Raw genomic sequence first — 20,269 nt, forward strand, 5'->3', positions numbered from 1 at the left:
ACTTACAGCCATTACCCTGAGGCCTCGGGGGAGGGGGGGTTGACATTCCCAGACGCATGATTAATCAACCTTTCAACAGTGCTGAAATAAACCGATGTCTCAAAACTTTGTTTGGATGTTTGTTTTGGGAAATGATGGGAGTAGGGGGGATGACTGCTCTCAAATCACTTTGATACTTAAAAAGGACTCAATAACTTCCAATTTAAAATCAAATGAGACCCATTTGAATTTATTGCAACCGCCGATTCTGTAAAAACCTTATATACCACAGGGCATAAATTAAAGCCCTCTCTCTAGGGCTCTAGGGGGGGGGTCATTTCAACCCTGGAGGCATTGTTATATGTTCTTTAGACTGTTTCAAACAAAATTACTACCGCACAATTTCAATCAGATGCGTTTGGTGAAAAGAGGGGTAGTTGACCCTCCCATCACTTTTGACCCTTAAAAGGGAACTAGAACTTCTAATTTCGACCAAATGAGCCAGCTCTAAAATTAATAAAATCTTTAAAGACTATTTTGAATAAAAGGACTGTCTCAAAAATTGTATTGGATACGTCTCGTAAAAACACGACGTGTGGGGGACCCTTCTGAATTTAATACAACCATCTATTCTATAAAAAATCTTGCACGCCCCCAGGGCGCAACCTAAACCCTTGCCCTGTGGTTCTGGGGGTTGTTTCAACTCTGGAGGCATATATGTTCTTTGAACTTATTTTAACTCTTAAAAAGGGCACTAGAACTTCTGATTACCTATCCGATGAGTACCCTCAAAACCCTGCAAAGCATACACGACCACACTTTCTTTAAGGACCTTATATACCTCAGGGCATAACTTGCAACCCTTGCCCTGAGAGCTGTAGGGAGAGTGGGACTGTCTTCCTCAAACACAAAATTTCCAGACCCTTCGACTATGTGGACAAAATTGTAATCTCCAAATTTTGATTACAAATATTAAGAGAAATGATGAGCGTGGAGGAGGGGGACTGGTTGCTCTCAAATCACTTTGTCTCTTAAAAAGGGCACGATAACTTCCAATGTCAAATCAAATGAACCCCATGTGAAATTAATACGACTGCCCATTCCATAAAAACCTCACATGCTCTAACTTAAAACCCTATCTCAAGGGCGCTGGGAGAATGTATCTACCCTAGAGGTATTGTATGTTCTTTGGTTTTTTTGAACAAAATCGTAAACCCAATAATTTAAATCAGATACGTTTGGTGAAAAGAGGGGGTTGACGGGGAGGGGCTAAAAACCTTCCATCACTTTTGACTCTTAAAAAGAAGCTAGAGCTTCCAATTTTCAATCAAATGAGCCACTTCTAAAGTTAAACAACCATCCCTTCCATAAAAAGCTTAAATGTCCCCATTTGGTATAACTTACAACCCTCGCCTTCAGGCTCTGTTGATTTGTATCAACCCCAAAAGCCTTGTTATGTGATCTTTGGACTATTTAGAATAAAAAGACTGTCTCAAAATTTCTATTCGATTAATTTCGGGAAAACACGGCGTGTGAGAGGGGGAGGGGATAGCTGCCCTCTGATCATTTTGACTTTTAAAAAGGCACTAGAAATTCTGATTACAAATTCAACGAATCCCCTCCAAAGTATATACGGCCACCCTTTCTATTAAAACTTTATATTCCCCCAGGGCACAACTTACAACCCTTTCCCTTAGAGCTGTGGGGGTGGGTGTGTCTTCCTCAAAGACATAATTTCTGGACCCTTCAACTACAATGAACAAAACTGCTACCTCCAAATTTTGATTGGATGTCTTTGGAAAATGATGAGCGTGGGGGGGGGGAGGCTGATTGCTTTCAAATCACTATTAACTCTTAAAAAGGACAATATAACTTCCAATTTCAAGCCAAATGAGTCCCATTTGAAGTTTATACGACCACCCATGCCATAAAAACCTTATATGCCTCCAGGGCACGACTTAATACCCTATCCCCACGGCACAGGGGGCTTGTCTTCACCCTAGAAGCATTGTTATATTTTTTTTTGGACTATTTTGAGCAAAATCGCTATCTCGCAATATCAATCAGATTCATTTGGTGAAAAGAAGGGTAGTCGGCGGGAAGGGGGGCTAGCTGCCCACAATCCCTTTTAACTCTTAAAAGAGAACTAGAACTTCCAGTTTTCAACCAGGAGAGCCTCCTCTAAAGTTTATACAACCATCCCTTCCATAAAAACCTTAAATGCCTCCGGAGCATAACTTACAACCCTTGCCCCAAGGCTCTGGGGGAGTGTTTCAAACTCAAAAGCCTTGTTACACGACAATTGGACTATTTTAAATAAAAGTGATGTCTCAAAATTTCTAAAAGATGAGCTTTGGGACAATACAACGTGTGTGTGGGGGGGGGGAGGAGGCGGTGTAGCTGTCCTCCGATCACTTTGACTCTGAAAAAGGGCACTAGAGCTCCTGATTACCAATCCAATGAGGCCCCTTCGAAGTTTATGTGACCACGCTTTCTATAAAAACCTTATATGCCCCCAGGATATAACTTACATTCTCGCCCTGGGGGCTTTGGGGGGTTGTCAGCCTCAAAGACATAATTTCCGGACCTTTAAACTATGTTGAACAAAATGGCAATCTAAACATTTTGATCGAAAGTGTTTTGGGAAATGATGGGCATGGGGGAGGGCATTTACCCTCTTCTCACTTTCGACTATAAAAAAGAGCACTAGTCTTTTCAATTTCCGAAAGAATAAGCCCTTTTTGAAGTTTCTACGACATTGCTTTCTATAAAAAACCTTATACACTCCCAGGGCATAACTTGCAACCCATGCCCTGATGGCTCTGAGGGGGGGGGGTATCATCCTCAAGGACAGAATTTCCAGACTTTTCGACTACATTGAACAAAATAGTTCTCTCAAAATTTTGATCGGAAGTGTTTGGAGAAATGATGGGCGTGGGGTGGTGGCATTCGCCCTCCGATCCCTTTTGACAATTGACAAGAACACTCGCCCTCTCAACTTCCAATCGAATGAGCCCTTTTTAAAGTTTTTACGACATCACTTTCAATAAAAAACCTTATATGCCCCCAGGGCATAATGTATAATCCTTTTCCTGAGGGCTGTAGGAGGTTGTCATCCTCAAAGACATAATTCCCGGACCTTTTAACTACGCTAAACAAAATAGCGATCTCAAGATTTTATTGGATGTGTGAAAGGAGTTGGTGGGCGTAGGAGGGGGTTTTAGTTGCCCTCCAATCATTTTCGACTATTGAAAGGGCACTAGCCCTTTCAATTTTCTATCGAATGAGTCCTTTTCGAAGTTTCTATGACTTCGAAACTCCTTCGACACGAAGTGGCCCGGTCTAAGACCAAAAAATAAAAAATAAAAAAATAATAATAAATAATAATACATTGTGCCCACATCGCTCTTTACTTAGGCAGCGCTATTGCACTGCCTATGATGTATTCTTTGGATTTCGTGCTTTTTCCTCCTATTCTTAAGCGAAGAAAAAAAAATCGAGCTTCAATTACTACCTGAAATCAGCAAGTGGGCACAAGGATCTACACGGGAGATCCATGCAACACCCACGCTACGACCCAACAATAATTTCAGGTAGATATCGTGGTGAGAAAACCCCAGACCCTCCACTTTTAGCTCCTTCGAGGAGGTCAGATCGAGTCCTCCAAAGCCAAAGATTATAAATTAGCTTTTGTTGTCACCAGGTTCAGTTGAGATTTACATCATCTCTTGATCATGCATGTTTGCGGAGGAAAAAGACTGGAGTTACCCCCCCCCCCAAATCCAAAATATTTTAAAATTGTTGGGTGTAACTTCTTAAAACTATAAGAAGAATTAGTATTACCCCTCCCCCCTAAAAAGTTGTTTTGTATGTTTCTGCTCCTGGCATATGTCCTTTTGTCTCCCCTCCCCTCCTCCACGGAGGTTGGATTGCGTCCGGATACCTTGACACCATCACTTTCCACCAAGTTTGACTGAAACTTAATAGACCCTTGGTAGACGCTTTAATGACGAGATTGCAGATAATTCCCTCGTTTCGTCCAACCTTTCAGTAGGACAAAAGCTAGAGTTATGTCATACTAGTTCTGCACCCAAGCTTTATATACTTATAGAGTTTCAGCAAAATAGATAAAGATAAAAAATTTCATATAAAAACCGCAACCTGGAATTTCCCGACTGATCTTTCCAGAAACCGAGAAGAGGTACATAATTTCAATGTGTAATTTCTACAAGGTCATTAATTCCATGCTCTACCCAAGTAAGATATTTTCAAGTTCAAAGAGATTCCCATTAGAAGTTTACTTTCGGACCTAGGACAGTTTCGTTTTGCTTTAGGGCAGAAGAAAATCACTTCTTTTTTCTATATAATCACTGGAATTTTTTGGCGGTTTCAGAGGAGCCTTTCTTCTCCACTTCCTGATCTCCTTGTCAGAAAAAAGTGTACAGTTTTTATCATTTACTGTATCTGAGGCATATATTAGCAGTCACAAAAAAGGAAGAGAGAAGGGAAAATAGAGAGAAAAAACAACAACGTGCAAAATTATTCTTGGCGAGGGTATTTTGCAAAAAATGAATTTATTGTTGGAGGTAAAATATTGAGGGGTAAGAAAAAGATTTCCTGATTGTCGACAAAGGATAAAGGGTGTCGAAAAATTCACGTATTTCTAATGAAAATCGCACCATCATATTCAGCGTATCAGAGAAACCTACTGTAGAGGTTTGAAGCTCCCATGTGCAAAAATGTGGAACTTTGTGTTTTTTTTTGTGCCTGCGGGGCTAGCATGTGAGGGAGGATGGGGCCATACACCCAATACTGTGTTTTAAGTATCATTGAAACATCTATTCAAGAAACTAGCGTGTTTAATAAATCCGATTAATTCGATAAATAAATTCGATTAATAGTGGATTCAAATCCGACGTCTTTATGGGACACCTTGCACAGCAAGAATAGCTATGGCAATCAAAAACAATCATTGAAACGATAGGAACCATTAAGAACAAAATGCTAGTACCAATAATAGCATAAAAAAGCCTTACCCCTTCTTTATAAACTAAATGATATGCAATATTCCTCCTAGATCTTAGCAAATGTGAGTCCTGAACATAAGAGAGAAATTGCTGAGCTTCTGCATCTGACAGGTACAGAGCCAAGCTGACTGGGCCTGCAATTGTAATCATAATTAGTCACAAAACTGAAAAATAAGTTTAAAGGACAAATTATTGTACTTTACTGCTTTGCGTCAAATTCTTGGATGTTTCAGGTCAGTTTAAGTTATTTGTTTTTGTTTTTTTGTTTTACAGCGACATCTATTGAGAAGACAATCGTGCACAATTTGACTTGATAAAGTCGTTTTCCCAGATTCGACCATCTGGGGGGTTGAAGAGAGAGGAAAAATTAGAAAAAATTAGGTATTTATAACTTACGAGTGGATGATCGGATCTTAATGAATTTTGATATTTAGAAAGACATCGTGACTCAGAGCTCTTATTTTAAATACTGACCGGCATTAAGCCTCTTATTTTCCTTTTTAAATCAATCTATTGATTCATAGAATTTTGTTAGAGCTCATACCATATGATCTCTTGGCTCTTAGTTCTTCTCGCCTCGTCACAAGTGCTCTTAGCTTTTTTTTTTTTTTTTTTTTTATAGTGTTTTTTATATTGTTTTTTTTTTATAGCGAGATGTCTACACAGTTGGAGCACTGCAGAATCTGCAAAAGAAATGTCGAAGACGACTCACATTACACGATTATTACACAGAAAGGAGCTGCCGGAATTAACCAATCAAGTCAGATGCGAAGGGATACCGTTGTGGTCACTGCCGGACAGAAGGTCCATGAGTTATGCAGAAAAAATTATACACACAGGCGTAACATTGACAATGACACTCAAAGGCGAAAGGATGAGTGGCTAGCTAAAATTTCCACTGCCAAGTGCGAGTTGCGGTCGAGTACTTCACAGTTCAGGTTTAACGAGTGTTGCTTGTTTTGTGGCTGCCCTGTTGAAAGGGCAGCCACAAAACAAGTGAACCAGTGAACCCTCTGGAAAGGGGTTCACCATTTGAGGGAGATGTTCAGTTAAGAAGCATAGCAAATGGTCTAACTGCCTATCCGTCTGCCAACGTTGATTCTGCCAAAGATGTTGGCCTAAAAGTCATTGACGCCATGTCTGGACAGCTGGTCTCTGACTTTGTGTTTCGACGAAAACAACAGGCAATCCAGATGACGACCAAGCAAAGTCCAAGCGGAGACTGCAAACGACTAGACCCGACTCTTCTTTTTCAGAGGTTTATCATGATCGCGAAAAGGATCAATCTTACGGAAACTGAGTACTTTCAACACGAACTGTGTTCCTACCCAGCGTCACTTTTTGACAGCTCCTGCATGCTCCGGACTGCGAACAAACCAGAACTTGCGAAGGCCATAGGCCAGGCGTGCAACCTTGAGAAGCATTCATTTCCCCTCCCCGAAGGCACTCGATATATCCTAGACGGAGAAGCTCTGCTGCACAGGATACCATGGACAAAAATGAAAGATACCTGGAGATTCTAGACCATTATGCAACTTACGTGACAGGAAAGTACCCTTCTACCACTATCGTTTTCGACGGCTACGATGGTGGGGCTTCCATAAAAGATATGGCTCATTCGCAGAGGAGTCGTACAGTTGGCCGTGAGATCTTCTTCACAGCAGATATGCAGCTCAAGGTGAAGAAAGAAGAGTTCTTATCTTGCAAGAAAAACAAAGCCAGGTTTATCTACGCTTTGGCTGATCATCTCCGTGCAAAGGGTGTCTCTGTCTCCCAGGCATCAGGTGACGCAGATGTCCCGATTGTGGAAGCTGCTGTTACCTCTTTACGGTATCACGACACTGCCGTAGTTGGGGACGATACCGATCTATTGGTTCTCTTATGCTACCACTGTGACTTGTCAAGCAAGAAACTATTCTTCGCACCTGAGCCAAAGTCGAATAAAGCTCCCCGAATATGGGACATACACACCCTGAAAGAGAAGCTGGGACAAGATACTTGTCATCTGATCCTTTTTGCTCACGCCCTGTTTGGCTGTGACTCTACTTCGCGAATCCACGGTGTGGGAAAAGGTCTTGCACTGAAGAGGCTGATAGAAGACAATGATTTCCGAAAATCAGCTGCAGTGTTTATGCAGAAGTCCGCTTCGAAGGAGGAAATCAAGACCGCTGGTGAAGACGCCCTGCTGATCATATACGGTTCATCGAAAGGAGGGAACTTGAACAAACTCCGCAGAGAAGTTTTTGAAAAGAAAGTGACAACGGCAAACTCTTTTGTTCACCCAGAACATCTGCCACCAACTTCTGATGCAGCCAAGTTTCATAGCTATAGAGTTTTTTTATCAAGTTCAGGTATGGACCGGGGAGCCTGATCCGGAACTGAAAGCCGAGGAATGGGGATGGAAGAATAAAGATGACTTCTTGTACCCATTAACAACTGACCTCCCACCAGCCCCGCGTATGCTCCTAAAGATTGTGAAGTGCTCCTGTCGTGTAGAGTGTAGTTCAGCGAGGTGTAGCTGCTTTAAAAACGGCTTAGTTTGTACTTCAGCATGCAGAACCTGCAAGGGAACAATGTGTTCCAACTCCCCAAAAATCGACAGCAACAATGATGAAGAGAACCTAGAACCCTAGTCGTTAATCCATTCCAAATGAACAAGTTGTGAAACTAGTCGGAATCTGATTCTCTATTTTGTATTTTTTATAAGATTGATTCTATTTAATAGACTGTGAAGATTAGACACTATGGGTTGACCCTAAATAGTATACGAAGAGTGTTTTAAGTGTGATTTACGATACTGACCACTGAAAACCAGTTCGGTTTGTAATTCACTTTCCCTAATTATTTTCTAAAAAAAGTAGATCATTCATTAATGATTACGATTTTTTTTTTCTGGTTCAGTGAACAACCTATTTGATTCTATTTTCGGTCTCAGCTCGTGATTCTACGTCAGAACCACACTTTCATTCAAGAAAATCGGGCTATAACGAAAATTGTATTTTTTAGGCGAAAAAAGTCGAAAAAATACAGTTACTTTTTTTATGGTGCTTCTTACGCTAAATCCGACTTCGTTTTCGGTCTCGCCATGTTATTTTGGGTTAGAATTATACTTCAGTTCAAGAAAAACCGATGTCCACGAAAATTGCGATTTTTATTCGAATAACGGAAAAAAATAGCATTAAAAGCCAAAAAACAGTTATTTTGCGTCGACTCAGAATATGCGAAAATGGATATGTTGTTCAGTTTTTTTTTCTCTACAAGATGGTGTAAAAATCATTTCTGTTGCAATTTGTTTCGGGTCGACCTCTTTTTGGAGCTCATTTTCCTGTACTACAAGTAAATGTTATTGAAGACCTAAAAGTTCAAAAATATCTTCTTTTTTTATATATACTGAACACTAAAGATTAGCTATTGAAAATGGTTCTGAGCTTTTGTCTTCATAGTGTTGTACAGGATTGCTAGATGGCATGACATTTTTTGTTACTGCAAATGGGATAAATAAGTATGGGCGACCTTATTAGTTGGATTTGTCACTAGCAGTGAAACAAGAAGTTGTTTTTCCTGGGGATATCCTTATCTTAAAATTATTTGTAATGAAAACTTACCGTACTGTTTCTTTGATTTACTTAAAAATACATCGCATAAACAACAAGCAACTCGAATAAATTTGCGACAAAAATTGTATTTTTAAGACTGTATGAGAATAAAGGGAAGAAAATGTACGAAGAAAAGATACAGACCAAATATTAAAATAGAGACCCAATGAACAGGAGAAAATGAAATTTATCATCATTTATTGTACATAAATAATATCAAATTAAATTAATAGACATAATAAATATAGATCTTTTATATTTCCATAGCATAGTTTACTTTTGCGTACTGTCATAACAGAGAGTTTAACAAAACGGCGTCGAGCAATTCTACAGGCCTCAAAAGATGTTGTAGGAGCCATAAATACTTGGTCTAGCCAAGGACGTGTTTTCTTGAAGATAGGTGAAAATGTTATTCTAGTTCTAAATTTGACCCAAGTACTATCGCTACCCCGATCACTTCCTGATGGCAATATAACAGGATAAAGGTGCTGATCATAGTGCTGGCTTAAAATTAAAAATGGATAGACTTGAACAACTACGAGTCGCAGTTTCTTGACGTATTGAGTTTGAACACTCCCAGTAGGTGCTGCGCCCCACAGCGAGAATACTCTTTTCTTTGCTGATTATTCGACGGTTAAGACCAAGAAAAGAGTTTTGAGCACTCTTAATTATGCAGAAAATTTTGTTTATCATTCCAGTAACGTTTTAAAGAGCGTTGTCATTTTTACTGAAAATAGACAAGTACTCTAGTTAGCCACTAGGTGTCTGACGTTGGGTTTTAAAATATTAGTTAATTGCTGGGTTTCTCTGACGGTAAAGGAAGAGCCCTCCTATATCACAGTCTCTTTTATTCATCACTTATTAAGAAAACTGGCCTAAAATCACTCTTTATTAATTTGAGAGTAACTTTATAAGTAATTGATCCAAAACTTTGAATTTCATATATTTGTCTGTCAACTTCTTGCGCAACAGCTTCGTACATTTCTTAGCGCTATCTAGTAGGTTACAGAATGCTACAAACATCTCATCGCCGCACCAAGCTAGCTGAGGCTAATACAGCTGCGCATGCTCACTCTACCTCAGTCTTTTCGAAGCTTCACTCTCTATTCCCTTACATGAAGTTCCAGTTTCTTTTAATCTGTTCAAAAGACCTCTCCCCATCCCATTTGGGGGTGACCCTCTTCACTACTCACTAGAGTACATAGAAAACTTATTTGTATCACTCTTTTTAATAATAAAAGGTATTTAGGAGTTTGTATTCATAAAAAAAAAAAAAAAAAAAAACGACGACAGACTTATCAAAACAGAACTTTGTATAATTACCTTCCCAATTAGCACATAAGGCATCAACCATCTGTAGACGATCCATTGAAAGCTGAGCGACCAAAGTTACATCATACTTGTCTCTAATAGGTTCATAATCACTTTCTACGTAATATAGATGAGTCCTATATTTTATGGCACGCGAACGCTTGAATTCGAAGCATGGATCATCCTCACTTATCTAAAAACAGAAAAGACACAGTCAACTGATGACAACCGGCAAAGTTTTTGAGGGTAAAAAAGAATCAATGAGAACGTAAAATAAGGCTAAACTGAATCTTTCCGATTAGTCTACGAACTCCTTCACAGTTTTCAAATATCAATTTCGCTTGAGGATGTGCTGGCATACATTACAAAGTTTAGGATTCACTTATATGACAGGCTATGGAAGAAAATAAATTTGGAGCGAATAAATAACAAAAACTCGACAAAAACAGAAAGGGGAGTTTTTATTCTCTATTAAGATTTATCTAATCGGCATTTAGCAGAGTATCCATAAATTTAGCTTTGTATCAAACCTATAGTTGGCTGTACCCATGGGGGGGGGCTGGAAGCAAGAGGAAATCCTTTCGAGGGTTGAAAGAGGATTTCAAAAATACGTCTTTATTATTAAACAATATTTGTTTTTAGGCGAACTTTACTTCTGTAGATTTTGATATAGTCTAGATGGCTCACATTAAACAATGGAAATTGCACAACCGACGAAAGTTCTGACAGACTGATTGAGATGGCATTACTAGGGTCAATGCCAATTACTTTACGCTGAATTTTTAGAAGCCCAGTGATTTTTAATTCAAAGAAAGGTCCAGCATAATTTTCGTGGGATGGTCCTATAATCTTTGTTCAATTGCCAACACTTTCTTCTTTTATGAAACTAATTTCAAAGGTTAATTTAAACTAAAGCAACAAATCCTATATATATAAACCTATCGTCTGGTAAATAAACCACTGTTCGACATAGAATCAATGAATATTCTTTCTTTTATATATTTTACTTTTCTCTAGCTCCTTGGTAATCTTCCCCCGACCTCTGGATGAACTAAATAGCAAAAAACAAGGTTATTTTTAAATGAAAATAAAGAGCTATATTGCAAAAAAAAAATTATCCCATATATAAGGGGAGAGGGGGTACCCCACTCTATTTACGCAAATGTTTTAAAGTGCTATGCTGAAAACAGTTGCGAGTTTAGAACATCTCAACCGAAAATTGCCCTATTTGAAGCAAATGCGAATATATAAGTTCTTCAATTTTTGGGAAAATGTGAGAAATATTTTCTACTCCATTCCAATGGATTTTGTTTTAAATTTTAGCGTGAGTCAAACTTTAGCGTAAAGAGGGGGAGAGCTCAGGAGGGGGAAAACCTCCTTATATACGGATTAATTTCTGTTTGAAATAAGTTTTAAGACCACTCTTTATTTTCATGAACTTTTTTTGTTTAATTTCTGTTCATTTTTAACACAATACCTAGGGCTACTCTAAATGTGACGAGAGCTACTAACCCCCTCAAACCAACTCTTTAAATCAATTTAACTTTTGCAAAATAAAGCTCCAATAAAAATAGCTAGTTTTGCTTTACGAAATACAGCATAATTGTACAAACTTAACTTTCTTCTCCGTAATAAGAGGGGAGTCTCCATTATGACCAAAATCTTTTTGGGGGAGTCGAAAAACTATCTTTAAAATTATTCGAACCTTCGTGTGCTAATAGCTTTTGATGAGCAGCCTTAAAATTAAGATATTCTGAATATTTATAATCAGTATATATAATAGATTTTTTTGTTGCATATATTGCTGTTACTCCTTACTTATAGTTCGTTACTACAAACTGTTTGACTCTGCTTTTCTTTCGTTTTTAGTTTTTGACTTGGGTTGCACGTCACCCTGATTATATTTTCACCTGCATTTTTCTTCTTTATTTTTATTTTACTCTCCTTTTTTAAGTATGATCGTGAAATTTTGTCTCTTTTCATAGTAGACGATTTAAGAACTTTACTCTATGTTATGGATTTAGAGGATGTTAAGTAAACATACTGCATAATAGGTGGAGAACCACTGCTATTTGCGAAGTGCCAGGCTACTACAGTTTGCGAACCGAAGCAAAATAAAAGAAGACCATAATATTTCACAGTATATTAGAATTTGGATATTTTTACGATTTAAAACAAAGCAGTAAAAACAAAATTATACTACATAAACAGTACTAATTGGGCACATTCGCACTGCACACATAGTATTTTTTCCGGAAATTTCAACCTAAATTTAGAAGCATTGAACCAAGAAAACCAAGCAGCGAAAAGTCAGGCAGGCAATCCATGGTGGTATGAATGGCAGATGAAATACATGAATGTAAACACGTGTTCAGGAATTTCGATACTACGTGAGAAGTATATAAATAAAGTATAATTTAGACTGAGTTTATACCTTTTAGTGTTCAAAAGATCAGGATGTCAAACATATTCAATTGCCATAATTGAACTACAAACGAAGCAGAGCAAATGGAATAAACGGATGTCCTCTCCAGTACGACGCCGAATGTTTTCTAATTAAGTAAAACCTTCCCAATCAACAACCAACCGAAATTGATATAGATAATTTCAGTAAAGATAAGTAACTATAATAGTTCAGCTTATCAGTTGAATCATGAAGTCGTGTGTGTAATCTGCATGGTTTGCTATCACTAAAGAAGTCTTAAATGGAATATTAAGAGCCAAGACAGGCAAGATTATCAAGTAGGAAGAATATTCAGTATTAGTTTCGTAAATAAGTTTTTTTTTCTTGATTTGTCAACTATATAGAGCTTTATGAGACTTACTACAAAGCTTTAAGGGACGGAGCATTCATCAATAAATGGAGAAAAAGAACTTTTATTCACTATACCAAGACAAGACCAAGCTTTACCAGGGCTTTCGTAAGGTATATTAAACAAAAAACATGTTTTTTTAAACTGAAACTAAAGAGCAATATTAAAACTCAAAACAAACAAAAATTATTCCATATATGAAGGGTTGCCCCCTCCTCAATACCTTACTCTTTATGCCATAGCTGGTAGCACTTTTAAAAAAGCTTAATATTCTAATGAAACAGCCCCCGTGCTTCAGAAGCTTTCTTAAAAATTGGGAGAAACAGTCAAACTTTAGCGCAAAGAGCAAGGTATTAAGGAGGGAGGAACCCTTCATACACAGATTAATTTCTGTTCGTTTGATTTTTGATGTTGCTCCTTAATTGTAGTCAAAAAAAGGTTTTTTTTTTAAATTTAATTTCTGTTCGTTTTTCAAATGATGCAGGTAAATCTGGCTCAGTCTCTGTGAAGTTTACCCCCCTCCCCTCACATGAAATTCCTCCTTGAAAATATCATCCAAAGTACAGTACATCCCCGTCAAATTCCCTCGAGACAGTTCTATCCTCGCTGAAAATCCCCCCTCCCCCGTAAAATTTCTTGCAGACGATTCAGCCTGAAAAATTATCATTAACATACTTTCATTTGAAAAAGACTTTAATCCCTAATCGGTTTCTCAATCACTCAATTATTCCCCCTTCCGTAGAATTTTTCCAGAAATCGAAACACATGGAAAATAGTCCCCGGATAATTCCCCCGGAACATCTCCATATGGAAAATTGAGTTAGCAAAGCTAATTTAAGACAATTAACAAGAATTTCGTATAGGAATTCAGTCAAATCTCCCCGATTAAAAATTTCCCCTGAAATTTTCATCCTTCCCCTGGAAAATGCCTTTCGAAGTAAGATTCTCCTAATTGAAATCCACCCCAAGCGCAGAATTCCCCCTCGATAAATGTCGGTATACTTTCCAATAACTAATACTTTACATTAACAATGGGCAAATTTGATTAATTATAGACCTCTCTCCACGAACTGTGGGGGTAATTTTACCTCTAAAGACGTAGTTATTTGATCTTTCAAATGTACTGCACAAAATGACTTTCTCAAAATTTTGATCAGATAACTTTGGGAAATAAATGGACGTGGGAGGGGGGGGGGCAGTTGCCCTCCAATATTTTTTGTCACTTAAAAAGGGCCCTAGAATTTTTGATTTGCGTTTAAAAACTCCTCTCCTCATCGCCTTTTTGTTCAGACGTTAACTTAGAAACATTTGTTTGTACATAGGACAATAGATCAATCGTGCAGTAACTTTGTTCACAATCCGATTCTACACATGTAAAATAGCAGCAGTACGATTAGGTGAAGGCATTCCCATATGCTTGAGAAGTTTTTTTTTTGCCATAGATAAGCACAAATCTTTAATCATAACCAAAGTGCAGTTATAAATTTCTGTTGTAAAGTCCAAGGTCATATATGACCTCTCTAACCGTTGAACCTCTCTCGTTGAAGATGTTAGGATGGCCGTCGACTGACTCACCCCATTTTCGATGTTCAAATGATTTTTGGTTAGCATTCCACGTGTAATACGTAGGCACTTCAGAATACAGCAGTGTTTTTTTTTGCAAAAGAATCATTTTGACGTAACGCGAAGAAAGCAGTTAACGTTGTATCCGGTGGATTCAGGGCTTTTTGTTGCACGTTGGATTCCGAAAAATAAACACGTTGACCATTCTGTAAATGTACCGCTAAGTGAACAACAGCTGGACTTCGTTCATGTATCGGAAATGAAAGAATTCACCACACAGCTTCATTACTGCTTATGTATCTCCCAGCCTGATATTGTACGACTTCATCGATATCACTGATTTCAGACTGCAAGCCAAAAACTGCCATGTCGCTGCCTTTGTTGACGTATTTACATATGTATTTGATTGCCTTTACGGAATTACAATATTCCACGTTTATGTGCGCACTGTATGTTTTCGATAATAAAGGTGAATATGGAACAACCCACTGGTTATCTACTTTGATGTAACGGTTACGCGACTTTATGATTGCTGATTTTCTGCCATCTTTGGTAGACCTTCTTCTTATAAAGGGTATCCATCATTGCCGGTAATTGTGCTAGGTACTAAAAGTCGATGATTTTGCTTTGTGCACCTTCCTCTGTCTATGCACGGTGAATTTTCATTCAGTTAAGCGCAAGGTCCATGTATCATATTTTTTACCACAATGTCATGTAAGCCCCTATCGATATCTACATCAGGTTTTTCATCGAAAATCACAAGGTCGATTTCATTAGAAGAAATTTTTATAAAACAGCCATATTAGTATATGTGCGTGTAGCAATCCTCGCTCTTGCTATTCTACTGAGTAATATATTTTAATTGCCCAAAGATATTGCTAAATTATTTTAGAAAGCCTTGAATATGCATCTATTGTTAATCTTGCAGAATATAAGTGGAACATCCTCTAGACATCCATGTTTTAAGATGGGATAGTGAAATTTGCAAAAATTAGACTTACTGAGGAAAATTATTATAAATGGGATTTATCTTTTCTAGGGTAGAAACCATTACGTCTTCAGCCATCAATGCAGTAGAGGACCGTCATCAAACATGACAAACACAGATATGTCACTTCTGAAGAAAATCTTTCTAGGTCTATTAGGTACAACAGCTTGTGTCTACTTGACGTTCTTGTTCATTAATTCAGATAGATACTCCAAAGTATTTAAAAGAAGACTGACAACTCTATCTGAAGTATCTTTGTCAACTATAGAAGAGCTACAGACATGCCTAAATACAACTTTAAGTTTAGAGGGTCTTCGAATTCCTAATCTCACATTATATCCCCGTGATCTTGCAAATGTAAGTAAAGAATTCGTTACAGTGCAGAATGGACAGTGGCAGCCTCAGACATGTGTGCCAAAGGAAAGGCTTGCCGTAATTGTGCCATACAGAAATAGAACTGAGCAGTTACCTATATTTTTATACCACATGCACAGATTCCTTCAAAAGCAGAAGCGTAATTACCAAATATTTATCATTGAACAGCAAGACATTCTTAGTTTCAACAGGGCTGCGCTTTTTAACGTAGGCTTTAAGGAATCTCAACGATATGATAATTTTACATGCTTTATATTTCACGACGTAGATTTACTTCCAGAAAATGACAATCTCTTCTATAGCTGTGAACCTGGGACCGTAAGACATTTTGCAGAACTAATTTCGAACATGAAATACGAGCGCATATATACAGAATGTGCCGGGGGTGTAACAGCTTTTCATATTCAAGATTTTCAGACTATCGACGGTTTCTCAAATGTATACTGGGGCTGGGGAGGAGAGGATGACGATTTATACAGAAGAGTAAAACAAAAAGGCCTGAAATTTGAACATCAGCCAGACGAACTAGCCCGATACACTGCTCTTAAACATGCACATTCCAATGAAAACGCAATGCGCTTTAAGCTATTAAATGATTGGAAAAGACGAATAAAGCATGACGGGTTGTCTAGTTTAGTCTACAATGTGTCCGAAACTGAAACTCATAAGTTATACTTAAAAATAGGAGTGAATTTAAACCAACTTAAGAATCATGTTCATATAAAATGGAAGATATGACATTCAAAACTTGAGAAGAAGCAAGAATAACGGTAAAACAGCTTAATTTCCACATGACGTGCCAGGACGTTGGTCTAGCCGTGTTCTCTGATGATCCTGCTGACATGTCCATATTGATGGCAGTAAGGTTAAATAGTGATAAAAGTGCACTTAACCAAGAGGTAAACCAAACTACACAATATTTAAGTTTTTTTGCTATAGATCTTTTTTCTCCTACGTTGTAAACTTATGCACACTAATCATTCTCATTCCTTGAAAAACAAGTCAATATATTATAGATTTTTTTTTTTCAGCGTCATCGTTAATGCCTAGTCAACTTGAATCAAGTAAAATATTATTTAAACTGCATAGATTATCGTTCGCTCATTTTTATTTAGTCCCTGGGCACTATGAACAGTATTATATGCTGATCCACGAAAACTAAAATTGCTCCCTTCCATAGAAGGAGCAAAAGTAGGAAATATCGGTTCTGAATATTTCCTGTTAATTGACTAGTTTACTAAGTCTTGAGAATCGTTGCTAATTTTAAGAAAGATAAAACGGAATAACACCAAGCAAAATCACAAAACAGAGCTTACAAAAAAATCCTTCAGATCTGTCAACGGGACATCTCGTCTTCAAGACTATTTCAGCATGTTCCCCTTCACTAAAATGTCAAGTTTTTCTATATTATGTAAGTCAGGTGAGTTTTAATTATTTCTATATTTTTGGTATGATTTCAAATAAATCCCGCTAGCCCCCTAGCGTGTATATTTTCTTTTTTTTCGTCCAATCACGAATACTCTCCGTTGCAACAATTCAGAACACTACAAAACATACTTCGAGTGCAAAAAACAAAAACAAAACCACAACAACAACAAAAACAAAAAAAACAACGAACTAACTTTCACTTACTTTCGAACGACTGTCGAAATATTTTTCTTCTTAGATACTGCATTCATGTTTTCGAAATTATTAGGTTTTAACACAAAATTTTGTTCTCTTCCTAAAGTTCCTTTTTCCCCTTTTATGTCAAATAAATAAACACCGTCAAACGTCAAATGAAACTCTATTGAAGAAAAAGAAATCGAGAAATATGGTTATAGTCACAAAGGAGGGAATTGTACCTGCTCATTATTATTCTGTTTTGCTCGGTACGGGTGGAGGAATTAAGTGAAATGATAAGAATACAATATACCATAGAAGTTGATGATGTCTGGTGGATTTTTCCAATAAGAAGTTTCACCGTTCCTCTATCTTAAATCCGTATTAGTCACTTTTTTCGTTCTTTAGCTTAATTTAAGAAGCAAAAAAGAAATTTCAGAAAAAAAGAGTGATGAGATTATTTTAAACCTTCTATTAATCTACACTTGTCATTTCACACTTCCCTTGAGTTTTCATGGATTACTACTTGTATCTGTCGCAGTAATTTTATACTTTACAACTTTAGTTTCACTAGGAGTGAAACTTGAGTCAATGCGTAGAAACATGAACTTTTGAACTTTGTACTTTGACTTTATTGAATATAAAGACACAAATAGAACACAACTCCAGGGACTGATCAATGATCCTCCAGGGCCTAAATGTAGCCCCTGGAGAACGTCGAGTATTCATATTAACATATCACTGATTATTGACAGAGCAACAAAGTGTTAAACTTTGAAACAGAAAGGATACTGAAAAAAGGTAATATACACTACAGAAAAAAAAGAGAGAATCATCCTAAATATTATTCAGTTGTACTTTTAGAAAGAAGATGTTTTTTATATAATTGTATCGAAATAACGGAACTGAAACAGAATCTTTTATTCCCAGCAGAATACTGTTCCATAATTTCACTCCAACTTATTTTATAGAAAAAGCTGCTCTTTACGTGTGACAAATATCTGAGATAAGAGAAAAATGGGTAGATGACGAGGTTGGATAAGCATGATAATATGACGATAAATGAAAAAGGGCAAGTTGTGTTAGTACTGGGGGTGCTGCAAAATTCACTACTGTTACATTACTGTTAGCAACTGAGATTTAAGAAAAACTTCTTTAGTATTAAGTCTTTTAAAATAAATTAAATTGACAGCTCTATTCTGTAAGGTTTAAATTGTCTTTAAATTATAACAGAAAGAATTAGCCCAAACGTAACAACTATACTGAATATAAGGATAAACAAGAGTAAAACGAAGGGTTCGTAAAACTTTTTGCAGAAGGAAAATTTTCAGTCTATACAAAATCCCTGCTCCTCTTGCAATTTTTATAGATAATGAATTTATATGTTCTTTGCATGACAATAATTCATCAGTGAATACGCCTAAATATTTAAACTTTGAAAGCCTATCTATCAAATATCCATCTGGTGGTAAAGACAGTTCAGTGTTTACCTTTTTAGTAGTATAAAAAATCATGTAATTTTTTTTTTTTTTAACATTAATCAATAAACGGTTACTCCTCGTATTTTCATTAGATCATTCAGCGCGTTCTCCATGGTCTTAAAAAGGGTTTTAACACTTAAAGCTCGGAATAATAAAACTGTATCATCTGCGAAGAATATTGTCAAACGATCTTTCATTAAATTTCCTATATCCGCGGTATAAATGAGGTAAAGGAGTGGCCCTCATATCAACCCCTGCGGAATTTTGCAAGTTAATAGGTGATCTCGTGATCTTTTTGGTCCAACTATAACCATATGTGACCTATCCAATAGATATGACTTAATCCGACTAATAATCCACGGTGGAAATTTATATTCCTTTAACTTTCTAACTAAAAGATTATGGTTTACTGCATCAATTGCTTTCGACAGGTCAATAAACAAAGCTGTGGCATAAACACCCTAATCTAAAAAGTCTTTCACTACAAATAAAATGGATAACCGCATTATCCGTCGAATTCCCTTTTAAAAATCCATATTGGCCAGGCGGTACTATTTCATTTTCTTCCGCCAACTTACTGATTTCATTATTTACTTTTTTTTTCAAAAATCTTAGAAATAACTGGTAGAATTGATAGAGGGCGGTAACTATTTATCTTCCTTATTTCCATACTTACATAAATGTATAACACAGCGTTTCCAGATAGCATCGTAGTATAACATTGCATTGACATTTTAAGAAATTAAGAGGAAGTGGTCAATCTAGACTTCTTTCAGTTAAAGAAGGAAACGGGGGCTCAATAATTGACGAGAAAAGTGTATAAACGAGCGATTCTAGATTATCGAAAGAGGGCTCGTATGAACGGAAACTGAGAGTTCTATATTCATCTTGAGTAAAAAAAAAAAGACACACCACCGCAGTGGCATTTTGCTATTTTGTGGCAAAACATAATACTTTTGATCCGAAGAGAGCTGAAATGTCATAGAGTGATGATTTTGAGACGATAATCGATTTAGGATTACTGAAATATATATCGCCTTCCAGTTTCAATGACCACAAAACCTCAAGATGACGTATTCATTCCTAAAGATATAGGCAGTCCATACAAATAAATGGTTAACATAAAAGTAATTTATAAGCCTCCTTTGACTGAGTTGTTCCATTTGAAGCTTATAAGATTTATTAAAAGCGTCTATGGCTGCGCATCAGCTGTTAGGGAGATGGTTCAGAGAACCTTTCCGTAAATAGAGAGGGAAATTATTTTTTTGTTGATTTTTAATATGTAAAATTTGTTAATTGCTCCCCAAAGGTTGTTAGCATAAAATAATTTATACAATTTTAGGAAAAGAGGTTAAACTGCTCCAAAAAGGGGTGCAAAACGCAAGGAATGTTTTAAATTGAAATTCAACATATCTGTAAATTCTAAACCTGCTATGCACAAAAATATAAATTTCATATTTTTCTTGAAAGGGATGGTCACGCACATGTGTTTGTTTAGATTGCTATTTTTTCACGGTGATCTTATTGGTCCTAG

General features: G+C 37.0%; 2 protein-coding genes across 4 annotated transcripts in view; one reads left to right on the plus strand and one right to left on the minus strand.

The window, feature by feature from the left end:
* The window catches only part of LOC136039139 (xylosyl- and glucuronyltransferase LARGE2s-like), a 75,362-nt gene that overhangs the window by 11,039 nt on the left and 44,054 nt on the right, over window positions 1-20,269 (minus strand). For all 3 annotated transcript variants that reach the window (XM_065722645.1, XM_065722628.1, XM_065722636.1), the window contains 2 exons: window positions 9,926-10,106; window positions 5,016-5,140 (listed from right to left, as the gene is read on the minus strand). In XM_065722645.1, the coding sequence (XP_065578717.1) occupies window positions 5,016-5,140; window positions 9,926-10,106 (306 nt within the window). The remainder of the gene's footprint in view (window positions 1-5,015; window positions 5,141-9,925; window positions 10,107-20,269) is intronic.
* On the plus strand, window positions 12,523-17,133 carry LOC136039155 (beta-1,4-galactosyltransferase 6-like). Its single transcript, XM_065722659.1, has 2 exons — window positions 12,523-12,655; window positions 15,329-17,133. The coding sequence occupies exon 2, from the start codon at window positions 15,383-15,385 to the stop codon at window positions 16,388-16,390; it is 1,008 nt and encodes a 335-aa protein (XP_065578731.1). The 5' UTR covers window positions 12,523-12,655; window positions 15,329-15,382; the 3' UTR covers window positions 16,391-17,133.

Source organism: Artemia franciscana, chromosome 2 (genome assembly GCF_032884065.1).
Source record: "Artemia franciscana chromosome 2, ASM3288406v1, whole genome shotgun sequence".
In the NCBI taxonomy this organism is placed as follows: Eukaryota; Metazoa; Arthropoda; class Branchiopoda; order Anostraca; family Artemiidae; genus Artemia; species Artemia franciscana.